The 19,066-nt window shown below is 36.2% G+C and overlaps 1 protein-coding gene across 4 annotated transcripts in view; it reads left to right on the forward strand.

Annotated features, from left to right (window-relative positions):
• Positions 1-17,129, forward strand: part of TAX1BP1 (Tax1 binding protein 1) — a 63,791-nt gene extending 46,662 nt beyond the window's left edge. For 3 of the 4 annotated variants that reach the window (XM_086742586.1, XM_086742587.1, XM_086742585.1), the window contains 3 exons: positions 1,287-1,358; positions 6,714-6,888; positions 7,224-7,405. In XM_086742586.1, coding sequence (XP_086598712.1) covers positions 1,287-1,358; positions 6,714-6,888; positions 7,224-7,390 — 414 coding nt within the window. In that variant the 3' untranslated portion in view covers positions 7,391-7,405. Of the gene's footprint in view, positions 1-1,286; positions 1,359-6,713; positions 6,889-7,223; positions 7,406-15,260; positions 15,347-16,009 lie in introns of those variants that run through there. The other variant, XM_086742588.1, reaches the window with a different exon arrangement.
• Positions 17,130-19,066: the final 1,937 nt, after the last annotated feature.

Here is a 19,066-nt window from a genome sequence, read left to right on the forward strand (position 1 = left end):
CAGCTTTATATTACACAAGGCCTTGGTCTTTGAGGTTATGTAATAGTAATACATATGTTGAGATGGCTTTCTAGGTCAACAAGGACAAGATAATAGTCTAGTTGACAGGATAGAATACTTTCTGTTGCCCATTTTTGCCCATTGCAATGAACGGGGATTGAATTGAACTGTGACTGTATCAGTTCTAGTAGGAACTCCCTGCCATTAGAAATCACAGCACTTTTTCTTTATAAAATACTGAACTATTCTGCAGCTCATTCCAGCACTGTGTAGGCTGTACTGTCCTTTTTTTTTTTTTTACACTTTCTGAAGCTCTAATTTCAATTTTATAAAATGCATGAGTCTTTTTAGTTTATTTATTAATTAGCAGTAATCAATTGCTGTGCATAATTTAATGTAAAATAAGTTTGTTTTTAACTTCTCAACAGCAGGACTAATTAATTGGTTCCAAAATTGAAAGCGTTTAAACTGCAATTTGAAACTTGTCATTCAGGATGGTGTAGGTGGGGGAGAAACAGTGAGCTTTTCTTCCTAGTTGGTAGATTTCTCTGACTTGAACGAGGAGGGAATTTCAGAATTAAAAAAGAATTGATACGTAACTGTGCAGAGCATTGAGCTTATATGCTAGAAAAACAAGTGAAGAGACAGTCTCTGAAGTAACCCTAATCCAAATAAAACAGTGCTTTGTAGAGAAGGATTATTTAGATAATCATTTTGAAGCAAGGAGGAAGTCTGGAAAAATTGTGTATTATGTTGCATCTCCTCCTAGGGCACCCAGCAGAGATGCAAGGTAGATATTAGTGAAACAAATTTAGTGTTTAGAGGTAAGAGGAGATTTTGGTGTTCTCAGTTCTGTTGTGGAACGTAAGAGCTGGAGAGAAGTGAATGAAATAAATCACTGAAATGCTTGTGAATAGATTGCTTCAAAAATAGTGAGATGAGGCTTGCAAACCTGCAACTGTTCCTAGGCAGTGATGTCCCTCCTGCCGTTGGTATTTCTGACACTACTCCTTGTTTTTTACCTAGGATTTTATCATGCCACAACTATTCTCTGAAAACTGTCAAGAAAAGGCTGCTAATATACTCCTGTTATCCATTAGATAAACTTAGGGAGAGTTGTTGGTTTTGATTTGTAGTAGTACTGGATATTGTATGTATATAGTAGATAAAATAATTTCGATCTGAAAGATGAATCTAATAACTGAACTTTATGTTTTCACAGTATAACATCCAGGGAAATTGTTTCCATTCACTAATATAGGAACCTGAAACTTCTTTTCATATAGGTTCAGCTGGCAGAAAAAGAGAGACGGATAAAGGAACTGGCATCACAGTTGGAACTCTTTACCAGTGAGAAGGTATTGTCAGGGTGCCTGTTAAATTTTGGAAATTAACACTCGTGAGGTTCTTTGGTTTGAGGAATTGCAATTTATTTTTAAGTGAGAATTTGTTTACTCTTTAAACATACTTTTCCGTATTTTGCCAAAATGAATTAGCATTTTAAACTACAAATTCTGTTAGTACTAATAATTTAAAAAAAAAAAAAAGTACACCAACTTGACCAAACTGACTCAACTTTTGAAAATATTGTCATTTACTCTTCTGTTTTAGTGTTCTTGAGTATTTTCTACATATAATCTAGCAAAAAAGTTATGATGTCAAAAATGATTTCTTCATTTCTGTTTAAAATGAGAATCCACCCAGGATCTAAAATAATTATTTCAATTTGCAGACAGGGATTACTCTATGCAAATTAATAATCTGAAATTGCAGCTGCTTTTACAGTTCGCAGAACATGGGAATTCCTGCCAGTTTTTGTCCTATGTTCCTTTCTTAGCTCAGCACCATTGCTGTTTTTCCACAAGTTTTCAGTGGACTTCCGGCCTCCTTCCTACTTGACTCCTCTGTATCTTGTAGTGAAAGAGGTTTGTCACTGTTGAGTCTGGAGGTTGATACCAGCTTAGTGCACGTGCTGCTTGGCCAAATAGATATTATTATTGAGCTCATGCTGCAGCCGTTATCCTGTGAAATTTGCAGGAATTTAATTTCTTTGAGACAGACTCTCTCCTTGACACTTTCAGGAGTTACTGGCTGGCAGGCCGCACAATTAGTAAACCTTATTCCCTTTGGAATCCTGGTGTGAGACATGAGTGGTACATACTCAGCTTGACGATTTATTTTTTCCATCACTCCTGAGGATTACTTTTGCTCTTATCCAGTGTTGTTCTATAACTAGAGGTGTAGACATTTCAACAGTATAATCAGCAGATATTTCGTGATGTGTGCATACAACCAAATCCTTTTGACATCTGCAGTTCTCTCACTGACTGCTTGCAATAGCAGTGACTTAAGTAAACTACAGCTGGAAAAATATCTTTATCAGAAAAGAAAGATACTCAAACAGTGCTCTGATTTTTAAATATATGATAGAAAATGGACTGCTACTTTCAAGAGTTCACTGTCTAATCAGATTCATTACCATTACTGTTAAACCAGACATTCTGAAATATTAATGCTAATGTTCTAATGTTGGAAGTACCTCTAAGGTATTATATGACAATTAATCAAAGCTAGGTTTTACTGAAAAGTGAAAGAACAAAATGTCTTTATTTCATTCAGATAGTGTTGCATGATACTGTGGAAAAGTTAGGGTTTTTCAGATGACTTTAAAAATCCTATGTGAATAGATACTTCGGAAAAACAGGAATTTGCAAACTGATAAGTTGAAATTAAACTATTTTCAGATTCAGCTAGTTAAGTGTTTTGTAAAATTATAGATTCTCAAGTAGTTGGTTAAAAAGATAATTTAAACACCAAAGATTTAATTTTTAATAGATGCCTCTGGTATTTTTCTAATTCAAAAGAAAGCAAAATAAAAGTTGAGTTTTGATGACTCTAGTTTAGCTGGAACGAGTAATTTTAAACACCACATATACGAAGGAGAACAACTATAATAATAATAATGTATGGAGCTTATAAAAGCTCAGAACTTTGTCTACGAAATTTATAGGTATTTACATTACAAAGAAGAATCAAAGTGCCTTGCTAAACTGGAACCATGATTTAAAAGGTTAAGGACAGTATAGTAAACAGCTTTTCAATTTATACTCCATTATCAGTGTTTGTTTATAAATGTCACCAAACATAGCATGCTAGAAATGTTCATTTGCTGTCTCTTCAAACCTATAAAATTACTTGGTTTCTATTTTATTTACATACTTACATAGCCTTTGATTTTTAATTTTTTTTTTTTTTTTTTTAAATCAGCCTGTACCCTCGCTGTCCAACTTCTGGCTAAGGCTATTTTACAGCACCTTTTTACAGTCACTTTGATCTACATTCTGTTTTAATCTTATGTGATGCTAAAATTAAAGTATTAGTGCCGCTGCTTCTCATTCTAAACTGCTTCCATATTGCAGAGGAAATTGATTTTTAAAAGGAAAATCTTAATTTCACTGATAGTTAATTGTTCCTGCTTTGTATTGAGTGAAGATTAATTATTTACGTTTTACATGCTCACTAAAACTTTTAAGATGTAATCCTAACCATTTAACCCTAACCATTTCAATCATATATGCAATTTAGTCTATAAATCTGAAGTAACGCTAGTGTAGTTTTATATCATATCTACAGGACGATATTTTACTTGGAGGATGTTAGGCAGAAATTGTGTTGTCCTGTATTAGAAGGTTTTTCTAAAAGAAAATAAGCACGACTGTGTTTATAGCCAGTGCTTTGAAAACTTATCTTGCTGTAAGCTGCCTTACCATTTGTAGATACTATTTTTTTTCCCCTCTTTGAAAATGACTTTATGGTGTTGCTCTTGGAGTCCAAACCCTTCAGGTCTGAAACGTGATAGAACGTACGTAATAATAAATGTATCATCTCTGTCTTTTTTTCATTTGAGTGATTTTTTCTTTTCAGAGTAGTTATTGCTACTTGATTTTGCATTTTTGTATTCTAGCGTTTTGGCTGAAGTTTACCTGTTTTTAAGAAAAATACATTGAGATGTCCTTTTAATAATGGAGACATTTTACTTCTCATGTAGTTAGGTCGCTAATTGAAGTCTTGGTTTTAAGTTTCAAGTCAAAGTCTTTTGGGGAAAACACGCATTTCCATCTTTGATTTTTGTTAACATTACATTAGCAAATATTGAACATGAACCTAGAAAATCCAGAAGAAAATGCTAACCAGAAGGAACAAATTGGAAAGCATATCTGTCTTAGCAGTCTCTATTTTCTAATTATTATATTCATTTCTACATCTCAGAATTACTTGCTTGATTCTGAATTGTAAATGGTATATTCCTTTGGATATTCTTGGCATACATGCTCTCTTTCCCTTAACGCATTTTATTAAATGGAAGGATGAGAAAGACTTTTCTTTGGGTGAATTACAGATGATGCACTGACCACACTTAAGTCACTCTAATTACTGACTTATACATTGGTTTAGAGTTTTAATGGTTTATAAGTTATAAAATCCTTTAGGAGATTATAATAATGATTATCTCTATGAATTATATGCAAGAATCTAGAATTTTAAGTATATGAATTTTTTATTTGAGCTTTTCGGAAAGAATTAATTGCCTTTCTGGTACAAATATTTAAACAACAGAATTAAATAAAGTAGACCATTTAAGCCTCTTAATAAATTAAACAATTTTATATTTTGGATGAAAACACTGAATTTTGGAAGCAAGCTACATATATACCCTTGCTAAACTCGTAAGTATATGTATATATAAAATACATGAGTATATAAAGAAGGAGAAAGAAGGATGAATTAGAACTTTGCTCATGAAGTTCATAGAGAGCAAATTATTTTTCCCAGGAAGTGTAATAACTTTTGGAATCTATGTGTGAAAATACAACTTCTCATGGATTTGGAATCCACTCATTTGTAATTAGACAGCTGTACAAGTGCAGTTTCATTCTACATGATACTTGTAGTATAAATATTATTTGAAATAAGTAAGCTAGTCTGGATGACCTCTGTGAAAAATAGCACTAATTTCTATTTGTTAATATAAATAGAAAATACTAATCTTGAGTAATAGTTTCCCTTCCTAGAATCAGTTGTCTGAATGTTATAAAAAAATAGAGAATTACTCAATCAGTCTAGTAGTTAGTACTGAGTTTACATACATGTTTGGGGGCCTTTGCGTGATTGCTAGTGGTGTGACCACCACACTGAGGTTATAGTCCAGAATGATAGAGCAAATTGTCTTCAGTCTGACCTATTTTAAAGTTTTTGTTATCCCAGTGCTTACCAAATCCTGTTGATGTAAAGTATCTGTAATGTGGTCTCCTTCAGCTGTCCATCAAGTTAACAACCTTACCTGGAATTTCGATAGAATTGTCATGCTTGCTGTAGTCCATTCTGGCTGTGACAGGAGAAACCTTTTCTCACTTGTTTTCATTCAGAACATGTGTAGGGTGCACAGCATTTTCCTAGCCCATTGTTTTGACTGTCAGCCTCCACTGCATTTATCAGGCGTTACTTGCTATGCTTTCAGGATTTCTTCCAGATCTTCCCTGACCTACCATTTTCTGTCTTCTTCTCTATTCAAATATCATTAATTGATCTGTGAGACTATACTTCGTAATTCTTCTGTTACATTTTCAAACATGCATGCTTGTGTGCTGTTTTCTGTGCTATTTTGTTATGTTTTGGGGAGAGATTTCCCCTAATAATTAGAAGCAGAACATAATCACCAAGCAGAATCACAAACAATGACAAAATTGTTCCAACTGGTGTAACATATTTCATCATGTATTTAAAAAGTGATTTTTAAAGGAACTGAGAACAAGCAAAAGTAATGGATCTTTTGCCTCTTCAGGTGTAGTTTTAGGTGAATATGTTTGATAGGATCTCTGCACTTGAACAAAGTAATTCTCATCCAGTTTTAAACACAGCTACGTCTAATGCATCTGCAGATACCATACAGAGCTTAACATACGCACATGACTGTCTGCAAGTAAGGGTAACTTTAAGGAAGTTATGTTGTAGAAAACACTTGAGATTCCTCCTAAATTCTCCATGTTGGTTTCTTTCCTCTGTGTGTGTCTGCATGTGAAGGGGATTGAGCAAAAGTTTGTTCTAACATTCTTCATTTCCTATTGAAAGTGATAACCTTGAGTTCAGCATAGATAATCTTAAGTTACACTTCATGTAGGTCAGTGTTCTGCTGTTAGATATCAGAAAGGATCCAGTGCAGTGTACTCAATATGAATTCATAGGGAATTATGTCAAGTATGTACATATATGTACTTCACATACTAAAGTGGCATGTTCTTGGATGGTATGTTATGATATGAAAAAAAGAACTATTTCATTTTTAATTATAACTTTAAAAAACGTTTCTCATTACACATTCTTTTTAGGTGGTGTTGTTAATCCACTCATTCTTCACCTATTTAATTGATTTTTCTTCATTTTAAAAAGGATGCAAATATTTCTTGAAAATAGTGGCAGTTCTGTTTATGTAATTTGAATTAACTGATGACAAAACAGGAAAAAATATTTAAAATATCTTCTTTGTGTTCTCTTAATTTATTGTTTTTGCTATGTATGGTATATTTGGCACTAGAGCAAGACGAAAAGACTGGGAAGGTTAGCAGATATATTTTTGAAAACAAATATTTCATTAAAAAATTAAACTTTGCTAGGACTCCATAGGTTAATTACATTTTAAACTTTGCATTATTTAGGAACTTGGCAGGACACCAGGAAATCAAGCTGGAAGGGTGATGGAAGGACAGATTTCACAACAGACATTACATTTTCGCAACCCATATTCGGAGGAAAATGGACCAGTTCCTGCAGTGCCCAGCAGACTACCAGTATTGCAATATGGAAACCCTTATGCAATTCAGGAGAGAAGAGGTAAGTAAATACCAGCACCACCTCAATATAATTTTTCTCTCACTGTTTTGAAAGCAATGCCTTATTTAGTGCAGGTTAAGTACCAACAGTCTTTATACTGGTGTACAGAGCCTTTATTGATTGATGGGAATCAATATTGCACTTTTATTGATTCTCATCAGTAAAATAAAATAAACAAAGTTTTAAAGATACACCTTTTGAAAAAAGTTATTTCTGTTGTTTTATCTAAACTGCAAATGTTTGAAAGTCTTAATTTTTAAATGTAAGGTACAACATCTGTAATCTCAAAATACAAACTCTACTGAACAAAGATGCTTTAATTAATTTTTCTTCAGATGGAGCAGATGGTGCTTTTAATCCTGATGAGATCCAAAGACCACCTGTTAGAACTTCCTTTTGGGAGCTAGAAGATGATGTTGTGTGTAGTCAGCCTTCACGCAATCTTAGTCGACCTGATGGTTTGGAAGATCCTGAGGACAGCAATGCAAGTTACCTTTTTTAATTGTTTCTTTTCCTTTCCTGTGTTTACTAATAAGTAATCAAGAGTTGCGCGTAGGTTTACAGTATCTGATAAGCTTGATTTTTTGTAAGTCCAAAATGAATTTTACTTTTTCCTGAACGATAATTTAAGTGAATTTTGCTTGCTTTGAAGGAGAAAACTGCACGTCAATTGATGATAACATACTTACTCCCCTTGTCTCTTGACTTACTGACAGCTTGTTTTGGTATTAGGACAGTAGCTTTTTGATCTTTTTAATCTTTTTCTACTAAAGTAGAAAAATCCCAGTAATCTCAACTCATTTTTTTTTCTCCTGTGTGGTAGTATGAGGGCTCAAAATGTAGCCACGTCTCACTCATTTTATAATTTGTATGTAGGAAATAAATTAGAACATTCAAAGGATTCTGATACCAGTATTTTCAGTGAAATGCTGAATGAAAATTTGTATTGTATTAGATACTTCATTCTAATGTATTAATCTTTTGTTCTGTCTTTTGCAAATCTGCATTTATTAATTTCCATTTTGAATTTTTGTCACTGTTAGACATGTATTTGAAAGAGCTAATTGGCTGTTATCTAAAGCTGATTAAACTGAAAGTGACAGATTCTTCCTGATTTCTTTTTTAGAGCTTTGTATTTTTAAGGGGAAACTGGTTAGGTTTTCTTTTTGATATCGTTAACTTGCACGTTCTGGTATAAAAAATGTTTTTGGTAAATTGGCTTCTGAAACTGGACTGTATGTCTTCATTTGAACAGGAACAGACTTATTACTCTTTCTTATTCTAAGTGCTCTTACACCTTCAGAAATATTAAACAAGAAATACCTTTCTGCAAAGTATTGTGCTCTTTGCAAGTACACTGGTATCATGACCTGTTTCTCATTTAGTCTAGTTTGCCACATTTAATTGCTATTAACCTTTGCAGAAACTGATCAGTGTTCAGACAGGCATGATTTTAGCCCTGGTGCTCAGCACCTATAATGGAGAAAAATGTATATCTCCCTCCTACCTTTTGCCCCCGATGTCCATTACTGTGAATAATTAGAGAAACTGTCAGAACTTCTGCAGCCTGTTCAAGATCTAGAATGTGAGCTTAATGCTGTTGCCCACCTTTATTTCACATTTTGCATATTTAATCTGATCATTCTTGACGCAGATATTACATATGACAAGCTCTTCTTTTCTTTAGTCATCTGCTTCAGTTTAATTAGCAGGGTGTTCTTTCTGATCTATGTGCTTTGCCCTCTTGCAAACCCAAGAGAAACAGAGCTAGAGTCTTGTGCTCATTTGCTGACACAGCTTGGATTTTTGTAATGAGATGGAATATAACAGGCTTAAATAAAGTTCAGCTTGAGAAAAGGTACCTTTAAATCAAATAATTTATATCTTTGTACTTTTACCTTCAAATGAGAATCAGTTGTTTGTTTCTCCCAAAACTGGAATATATATGTAGTGTACAAATGTACATGGAAACGAGGAGTTGCAGGAATCTTTCTAGAGAGGCTTATTAATATGCCAAATATAAAACAGTTCTAATGCAAGATTTAGAGAAATAAGCAGGGAAAACTTGCATATATGTAGGTAATTCATTATAAAAGGGAGCCTGTCGTTTGTGCAGAAGAAACAGCAAATATAAAATGATAAATATGAAGGGATTACCATATGTTGTACTGTTTAAAGTACGCTGTTTAAGATGTAAATCTGTGCATTTTTAAACCAGTATGATTTAGAGCCTTTTGTTGGAGGAGGATTCCCTCCCAGAAGAAAAGGATTTATAGTCTTGCTGCTTTGTTTAAAATATTACTGTGGTGTGGACTTCTGTCATGTTCTCTCCACATTCCTATTACTACATGTTCTATTAGTTTAAGAACATGAGGGTATTGTAGTCACTTCCACCACTTCATAGCTGTTTTGGAGGTGGTTGACCTATGATGATGAACAGATCTTTGAGACCCTGGGCCAATATTATGATACATAGGAGAATGAGTTAAAGGTTGTATGCACACAACTGTAAACGGACACTTTTCAGGTATGACTAAAATAGGCTTTTTTTCAGTCTGTAAGGTGAAAGTAGGGAAGTGTGTGCACACACGTGTGAGAAAAGCTTTGTGACTTGATTCTGCAGAACGAAGACCAAAAATGGGACCTCCTTTCCTTTAGGATATCCATCTAGCCTAAGGAATAGGTCAGCAAACTGAGGGGCTCCAGCAAGTCAAACTTACCTGCTGTATTTGCTGTTTACATTCCTGTGCAGTTGAGTAACGTCACAAACAATCTGGATAACAGAGGAGAAAGTGTGAATGTTTCTCCCACAAGCGTTTTTTGGACCAAGTAAGGATATGTCTGGAAACACATTTGAGTTTTTGTTTAACATTACTATTGTGCTCTGATTTTGTTTCTCCCAAAACTTTGTTCCTTGGGAATGAGCACTTCTGTTTATTTGGTTGACATGAAGAAACATCAGTTTTGTATGACTAAGAGCTTGAAGACTTTCTGGAATTCTCAGTAGTTTTGGCTTTTGGAACTCTTATACCAATTAAACCATGATTTCTGAGAGGGATAAGCTGGTCTGCGTTAATCATGCCAGATGAGCATGCACGCAGTGGTGATTTTGTGTATAATAGTTGACTTGCTGCAAGTTCCTGCTGTCATCTACTCAGCACTAACTTTCCATTTGTTCATGCTTCCATAATTGACCAAAATGTAATCATTTTGAGCAAATAATTTCTAGAAGGAGGTATATATGGGAGACATCCATAAGCAAAACATATATAAATACATATATATATTATTTTTTTAATGTTAAAGTGTGAGTTTTAGAAATGTAAACCTGATCACAGTTGGCAGTAAGCCAAGAATAACTGTCCTGAGCCTCTTAAACAATGTTGTTGGTCACAATAAATTTGTGAGAAGTGTAACTTTTGGCAACTGACAACCAGGTCAGGATGTTTTTTTAGATGAATCCATAATGGCCTTTCTTCTAGCAAAAAACCCCAGTATACTTCATTAGCCTGGTCTTACCCTGGAGCCAGTTACTATCTTTTGTATAGGATAGACATAAAAGGAGCAGTTGGTATCCAGCTGCCTCTTAGGAGACTGAACTGTTTGAAGAGAGGTAGGGACACCTTTGTGAGTTTGATTTCACTCACACAGCAGAGCTGGATCACAGAGATAAAATGTATGTAGTGTTTCCGGTTTACCTGCACTATACGTTAGCAGTATGGCTGTTTAACTTATTGTTTAAAGCTTAAGATGGGTGTTGCTTCTCTTACTGTTGCGTGTTAAAATGATCTGTAGAAATCAGAGATGGGGATTATTCAAGTCCTTTTTTATTGTAGTGTCACATGGCTTTGTGCCTAATTTGTTTGGCAGTCTTGGAGCGGATTACAATTGTAATTATGTAAATAGTACTTGAGACAAAATTGGTTAGTTCTGGTAAAACTAGGTGAGTTGTGCTTATTTCTAACAGTTAATGTCTGGTTTTCCCTTCTTCTTCTGGTGGCAAACCCCCTCTTTTTTACCGTGCTTTATTGTGGCAGTTTTTCTGAAAGAGCTGGAGTTGCAGTCCAGTGATAAGAGTTAAGTCATGATGTTAAAGGCATCCATTATCATTCCTTAACCTAATTATCCAAACTTCTGAATTCAGAAAGCCTGGCACTTATTATGCTGCATAACCACAGTGCCAGCCTGTCAGTACCTGATACCAGATTCTCTTTGTAAGGACCTGAGGCCACATGTCAACTGCTACATCACCACAGGCCGCTGTAGAGGTTTCACACTAAGTACGTGCAGCCAAGTCCCTAGTCGTCAGTCTGGAGGGCAAGAAAGCTGGCTCTGGGTTTACATGAGGGGCAGATGATCTGTCTCTTTCTCAGAAGGTGAAGCATGGGCTTCTGTCCACATAACTTGGATGACTTGACTTGGATGTTTTGAGAGTAAGCTGATGCCTGTGCTTAAAATACAGCGTAGGCCAAGCCATTGAGGCCTGGCCTCCTGGCAGTTGTTGTCAAACTCTTTCTGTAAAGCAGCTTCAACTACCCTTCTCATTGCAGCTTTTGAGTCTTCAGGGGATGGTTTGTTTTACCATGGGAGGGTGACTGGTTTTTAAATGCAAAGTTGAAAAGCACATGTAACATAATTTATAAGAGTAAAGAATGTCTCATTGGTTATACTAGCTGGAAGAAACTGGGCACTAAGTGATCGTGAACCAAGATGAGTAAAATCTGTCCTCTCTTCATATGGTTCTCTGTTTTACAGGGTACACTTTAGGAGCTTTGTCCCTCTGAAGTGACAGAAACAGACAGCTGTCAGAGTCCAATACTATGGGGCATTTTCTGTGTTTTCCAGAAGTTCCAAGTTAGCCCAGGGCAGTACATGAGAATTTTTAGTTACTGGGGATTGTGTACTGCTTACTGTAGCTTGTAATGAGAATAGCTGTGAAATAGTCTCAGACTAAGATAAAGTTCTCATTATTAATGTTTGACCATTCTTTAATTATACAGTAATCACTGTAATAGGCACTTTGAGGTATGCTTAATATAGATTTTCATTCTTCTTGTTCAGGTTAAGCATGACAGAAGGATAAGAATTGATCTTTCTTTGTATATTTGGTCAAGAGCAAAAGTACACTGAAGAGACAGACTTTCCATATCTTAACAGCGTAATATCAATACATACTTAGCGTTGCCATTCTTCTGTGGTGCACAGGTCAGACTCTACTATAAGGAACACCCAGTATCGTTTTTACAGTTAATTGAACTGGGTCATGACAAAGCCATATCCTTAGGACATAACAGCCTTAAGATTACTTTGACATCAGAAAAGCCTTTTTTTAAAACTGTTAATGACTTGCACTTGCCTTTTGTTGAAGCTGGTGCCTACAAGGCAGCAGTGCAGAATAGTGCATGTGTGTAGAGGAAAGCATTGTACTCTTTTTCTCAAATGAGTTTTTCAAAAAGGAATAAGGAGGAATGTTGTATTTGTACATGGTAGGGTATCACACTTACCAGAAGCTGAAAGAAAGGACAAAAGATGTAAACAATTTTATCTTACAAAGTGACTAGCAGTAACCCAAAAGGTATTGATTTTTTTTTTTTTAAAAAAAAAAAAAGGAGGGGAGGCAAAATATTGAACAAATAACTAATGTGGAAAACCCACTCCAAATAAACTTAAAAACCGCCCCGCAACCTATTAACCTATTCAAGCGTTATATAAAAGTGGACAGGCAGTACTGATTTTTTAAGTAAATTTTTAAAATGGCAAACCTGAGTATAAATCAGTTTGCATTTTGTTGATTCTGACGGAAATCTTTGGTTTCCCATGGACGGTGGTAGTAGAGCAGAGGTGTCCATGCGGGAAAGCTGATGCTAAAGCAGTCTGCTTCTGCTGACACAGCTCATGGAAGTGGATGGAGGGCTTTGGTAAGATCACTTCTACTTGCGTGATGTGTTATATGAACAGATTTCATTTGCCGCTCAGCACGTTTTAATCTTTGTGTAATGCATGCATAAAGACCTGAGAGGCTTCCTTTTCTGGTAGGGAAACTAAAAGTTCTGTGGTATTCTGACATTTGTATGGAAGATGGATTACTTCAGGAATTACGAGTTCTGTGTTCTGTTACCAGCTGGGCATTCAGGTCAGCAGTTTCTTTCAGGTCTGTGTAACAGGCCTTTCTAGACTGCATTAATAGCACTGAGTGGGAAAAGAGACCCATCTGCATCGTTAGCCACGTGGTTGATACTCTTACCTACCAAGTTAATATTTAGCATTGGTCAGTCCTGACTCCTTACTCAACTAAAATGAATAACCCTTAATATTGTAAAAAACCTGTGCGTTTGCCGTTGGGTCTGCTAACCTGTCCTAAACAAAGCTTTGAGAAGGAATTTGAGGCTGTAATAGAGCCCTTTCACCAGAGGACTACCTGATCCACCTTGTCATTTGTAACCAAGTATTAATAAATGCTGTGACAAAAATGCCCTGTGTTCAAGAGGTAACTGAGTGACAAACAGTAAAGAATTAAGAGAAAGTTTTGTTTCCTAAGGGATTTAAATGTTAATTAGGCCTGTGTTTGTAGTGGCACTGTTTTTTTGAAGGAAGGTGCATTTTCTCAGATAAGTTCTGGTCTGCTTACAGTCTGCTATTCAGCAAATCTGTCATGTTTTTGGCATTCTATAAGCTGTAGCATTGTAACACGAGTACTTTAAATAGTTTATGTACATCCTACCTGTTCTGTGACAAAAGGAACAAATAATATTTTAAAACCCATGTGCCCTTTTTACTGCAGGTGCAAAGCAAGCAAGTTAGACAGGAAAATATGTCTGTTGCTAGCATCTGTCACAGCAAGCCCCACTAGCTGCTTAATGGAAATGTTAAGTGGTTGAAACTAAACAGCTGTTGTCAGGAGAAGAAAAATACTGAGGGAATCTTCCCACCCTGCCCTGTTTCCATTAACTCTTCTTAAGGATAAAGTATGTTAGCCTGAAAATGAAATATATTTGAATGTACATTTACCTGTATAAAACATACAGCACATACGCTGTTACATATGGTCCCTTGCACATCCGTTTTTGAAGATCAGCTAAATAGTTAATAATTCTTGCATGTCACGTGTCTTTGAGATGAGAAGGAAAACGATTTAGGAGTTGGAGTTTCAAAAATCTCGCTGAAGTTACCTGTTTTCCCACCTTGAAATGAGTAGGTTTTGTGCTGCATTAACTAATTGCAGAGTAGCACCAAGATGCTGTATAGTAGTTTGATACTGCATAAAGAATGGGTTTACAAACACAGTTCTGACTTTTCTTCCTCTTATTTCAGTTTTTTGGTGCTTTTTTTTTTTTTCTTCCCCAAATTGTGTTTGCTTACATTGCTGTGCATATTTAAATCTTGATTTGCAAGAACATCATCACAAAATAAAAAACCGACCAACCCCAAACGCTGCAGAACCTTAAGTGCTCTGACCCCTTGCTTGTCAGAAGGAAACTCTCAGAATCCAGTCACTGTAGGTATTCTTTTTTTTTTTTTTTTTTTTGCTTGAGAATTTTTTCCATTGCAGGCAAATTCTTTTCTCCTTCTGTGAGAAGTGGGGAGCAGCGTATTCCCTAGATCCCGACCTGCCATCCTAACCCCATAGCAGCTCTGAGGCAAACCTGCTTGTCCATCTGCAGAGTGATCCTCATCAGTGCCTGTTGCAGCTGTTTATCTGCTGTTAGCGCCCGTGAAGGGAGAGCACAACTGACAGGGCTGATGAGAGGAAGCAGCCAGACAGGGCAATTTAACTGATGCGCCTGACAGCAGCGTGAAACGCGGGACGTGCTTGGCTGGGGAGAGCGGCATAGGCAGATCACTCAAAACTGACCGTTGGGAGGCAAGCATTGAACCAGAATTGAATGTCTTTTTTTCCCTTGCTGAAATTTAAATTGACAGACTTTTAAGATCTGACTTGACATTCTATTGTCTAGAATTTATTTTTGAGTTTTAACTCTCCATAAAGTGCTGCTATGGTTTGTAGTGCGATGCCCTGCGTTCAGTTTAACACAGGTTTTTCTGTTCTGACGTAGCCTCCAGGCATTAACAGTGAGGTGACTGCATTTCCGTAGCTACGGTGTTAGCAGAAGCATTCTGGCAGTACTGGCACGGATTTCTGCTCTAGGTACCTGGTCAAAAGGCCGCCTGTGTTTAGCTTTTCATGTTCACTAACCACGTCCCTTTTGTACACTAAAGTTTATGCTGCAGAGATTAAAAAAAAGAAAGGTAAATTTCATCCATGTTTATACTTGGTAAGAAAAATGCATATGGAGGAGTAAAAGAGAAAAGCTATTTCTAGTGGGTATTACTTAAAATACTTTTTTTTTAATTTTTTTTTTTTTTTTAAACAGGATGATGACAACACTGTACCTTCTGCTCCTGATCCTCCAAGTCTTCTCTTGCATGAACGTAGAACAGGTTTCTGCTTTGATTCCAGGTAAATGTTACCTTTTATTGGTCTTTAATGGCATGGAGAGGTTTCTGTGTAAATGGACTCAAGGGTGGAGGGTGGAGATGAAAAACTGTTCAGCATTTTCAACGAATGTTTGGTTTACATTTAACTGTCAGAGAATATGCTGTTAGACTGGGTAGGCTGTTTGTGCTATACCTTATTTTGATGGAATGTGGATAATTTCTTCAGTAAATGAATGAATAACTTTTGTTTTTTTCCCCCCTCTCTTTCCAACCTAATTGTGAACCTAAGTTTAGAGCTTTTATAAAGTGTTATGTTTGCTAAGAGCAAGCATTTATGAGCAGAGAGAGTGGTTTCCCATGGAACTGCTTGGCCATTAAGACATTCAATAGATGTGTATTCGGTGGTAGCTGGAATTATGTCAAAATTATGTCGCTTTTAAAATGCCAGGTTATTTTGGAATTCCTGTGTAAAACTACTTTAACTGTATGAAGCACTTTCAGCAGAAACACATTTAAATTAACTATATGATACATGCTTAGATACAAACTCTGCTCAAATTTAAGTTTGTAGTAAAGCTCTTAACATTGGCGGTAACAGGATCCTACTTTTACATTTTCTTTTGCAAGGGCAGATGAAGTAACTGTTTCCTTTTTTTTTTTTCTTTCTCTCCACCTCCCCATGAAGCTTTGATGTGCACAAGAAATGCCCTCTTTGTGATGTGATGTTTCCACCTAACTATGACCAGAGCAAGTTTGAGGAGCACGTGGAGAGCCACTGGAAGGTGTGCCCCATGTGCAGTGAGCAGTTCCCGCCCGACTACGATCAGCAAGGGTTTGAGAGGCACGTTCAGACGCACTTTGATCAGAACGTATTAAATTTTGATTAAATACTTTGTTTTGCAGTGTAGCTTAAAAACCCACAACTTTGAGTTAAAAACCAGTGCAGCTTTTCTGTAACAGTGCAAACTTCTGATTAAAAGCTAACGTACTCTAACGGGAGCTGTGATAAATGGTGGCTGTAAGCTGCTGTTGGGTTATCTTCTCTCTCTACCTAACATGATACTAAAAAAACCCACTTTATTGTGTTTGTAGCTATTTATTCCCCTACTTAGTGGAATCTGTAAGGACACAGGAATGACTTTGCCTCAGAAAAATGAGACCAGCTTCATGACGCTCTTCAGCGACATAAAAATGCCACCAAAACACCTTGAGTTTCACTTGACCATGATAACTGAGGCGTGATTAAAAATGTAAACACAGATGTTCCACCTAGCAAATTTGTGTAGTTTTTCTCTGAGTAACAGTTAAATCAGAAAGTTACATTACTTACCCTATGAAAATATAGTTTTCTAGTACATTTTGAAATGTAGATGCATGTACTGTGAGATTACATGCTTGCAACAAAAGGAATGGCAAATCCTTCAGTTTTCCATATAGATTGTTTGCCTTAAGGGATAACGCTAAGTACATTATACCTTAAGGCAGTATTTTTGGGTTGAAAGAAACTGCTGTGCTTAAATGCCTAAAAGTAATTGTTTAAAAAAAAAAAAAATCATCATTGCCATTACGTTGCATTTGCATTCAGTAGAAAATACCGTTTTAATTTCACAACAGTGAATTGTGTTCCTTTTGGCTTGGGGCTTTTAAAAACCTTCTGCCTTTTAACTTTATGTATTTCTTTCCAGTAAGTAAAAACATGTGTGTATATCTCAACATTTTTTATTTACTTTAACTGTATTAAGTAAATTTGCTTTCCACTTGTTGTACAGTAGTCTTGTTACATTAAAAGCAAAATTATTCATGGAGTCAGTGGTCCTTTTCTTCCTGACGCTCTTTTTTGGAAGAAACCAGAGTTTAGGCTTTACATACTCATGGTAAATGATGTTTCAGCTTCGTATGGTGAAGAAACTGTTGCTCACATCCACTTACGTTCTTTGAGAGAGACACTCGGGGATTAAGGTTTTGAGTAGCTTCTGTTGTCTGCAGTTCTCTCATGAACGTGTGAGATACGCTGTTCAGTACAGGATTTATTAAAAGCTGCATGACACAGATAAATCGCAGTGTCTTGGGTAGCAGCTACTACATCCAGTCCTTTGTGTTCTATTTTAAGTCTTACAGGTCTTGGTGGTTTTTGTTTTTGTTTGGTGTTTTTTTTTTTTTTTTTTTTTTCAACTGGGAACTTCATGTCAAGAGATGGACTGAGGTAACGCATGAAAGTACTGCAAGAATATTTTGTCAGGTTTTTTTTCTTGCCATAACTCAACAGCATGTGAAAACAGGACAGGCTAGAAAACCAAACTATATTAATTATATTACAGAGTAGAAGTCTCAGAGGTTAGTGCCCTGCACTGGCAGGACAACCTCAAAACCTGATTGTGCCAAAGCAGGGGCTTCTCTTAGCTGTGTGTATAGATACAGGGAGTTACTTAACGTTTCCTTCTTAAACAGCCACCCTGCCCTGGCTGCTTAAAATAACCTACCCAGGGAGTTTGCAGGAACATGACAGGAGCCAAATACCCCTACCGCAGCCCAACTGAACTAAACTTGTAATGATTTCTCCTTTCCTAGCCATAGCCACTTCATTTCTGAAGACCTTCAGAAGAAAGGTAACTCAGTCCCACGACTGAGAGAGCTTCTGCAGCATCAACACAAATTTTACCTGGTGACCTCAGCCCTGTGGGGATGCTGGAACAAAACAGCCTGTGACATCTGAAGTCCTTTTGACTGATTACATCAAAATACTCAATTTTTTAATTCTCCAGGCTGTAGCATTCTGTGTAATTTTGTGCACTAATGGTGTAGTGCTCAAGTTGCTTCAGGTGTTCATTGAACAGAGTTTGATGATACCAAAGTAAAATATACAAATAAAAGACTAGATACAGCCATAAACTTAACTCCTTAGGTTAGTGACGAGCAAGGAGCTGGTTTTTTAGGTCAGAGGCAGTTTATTTTAAATGTGATTTGATTTACATTTATAAGCAGCTTTCTTAACAGGAATTCTTTAAGTTGCCTTCAGTTCTAAAACAAACCTCTTGTCACTTTCAAACTTAAAGTACTTTGTCCTCAACAAAACATATGAAAATATAATTTAAAGCACACTTTTCACAGACACAGTACAATACATTCACTATACACAGTATAACAAAATAGTCCCATCTTTACCTGTTTAATAATACTGTCACAATGAATAGGTAAATAGAAACTGGATTTTCATTTTTATAGTTGAAAGGAATTCACATGCAACAATGACGTTTTACGACTGTTTAGCTGTTGAAGGAACTTACCCAGCCTGTAGATTCTTGCACTAGGAGCAGAGCCAGAATGCATTTGTTGGCCAGATCTATTGCCAAAACTGCAGAAGGTGGGAAGCAGCCACCTGGGGCCCTTTGCATACCAGTAACTCTCATGTCTGGATCATCCTTTAACCCGGCTGGCAGCCCTGTACAATACAACCACTGTCACCTCTCGAGGATTTGAAAAAGCGATTTTTTAAATTTCAATTGGGGTGTTCTGAACGCTTATTCATTAGGATGATTTCCAAGTGTTCTAAAGAGACTTTTACGCTGCTGGAGAAGAGGTAATTGTCGTCCTCTCAAAGTTTTCCTTTAAAGCTTTGGAAAAAAAAAAAATATAAAGGGAAAATTCATTCCTCCTTTATTTCGGCTTTCTTTTGCACTTAAAATAACAGGAACTAAGCAAAGGCTTAACACAGTGAGTTCTTCCCTAGCCCTCACCGTGTAAG

The sequence above is a fragment of the Chlamydotis macqueenii genome, chromosome 2 (genome assembly GCF_036417535.1).
Source record: "Chlamydotis macqueenii isolate bChlMac1 chromosome 2, bChlMac1.mat, whole genome shotgun sequence".
In the NCBI taxonomy this organism is placed as follows: domain Eukaryota; kingdom Metazoa; phylum Chordata; class Aves; order Otidiformes; family Otididae; genus Chlamydotis; species Chlamydotis macqueenii.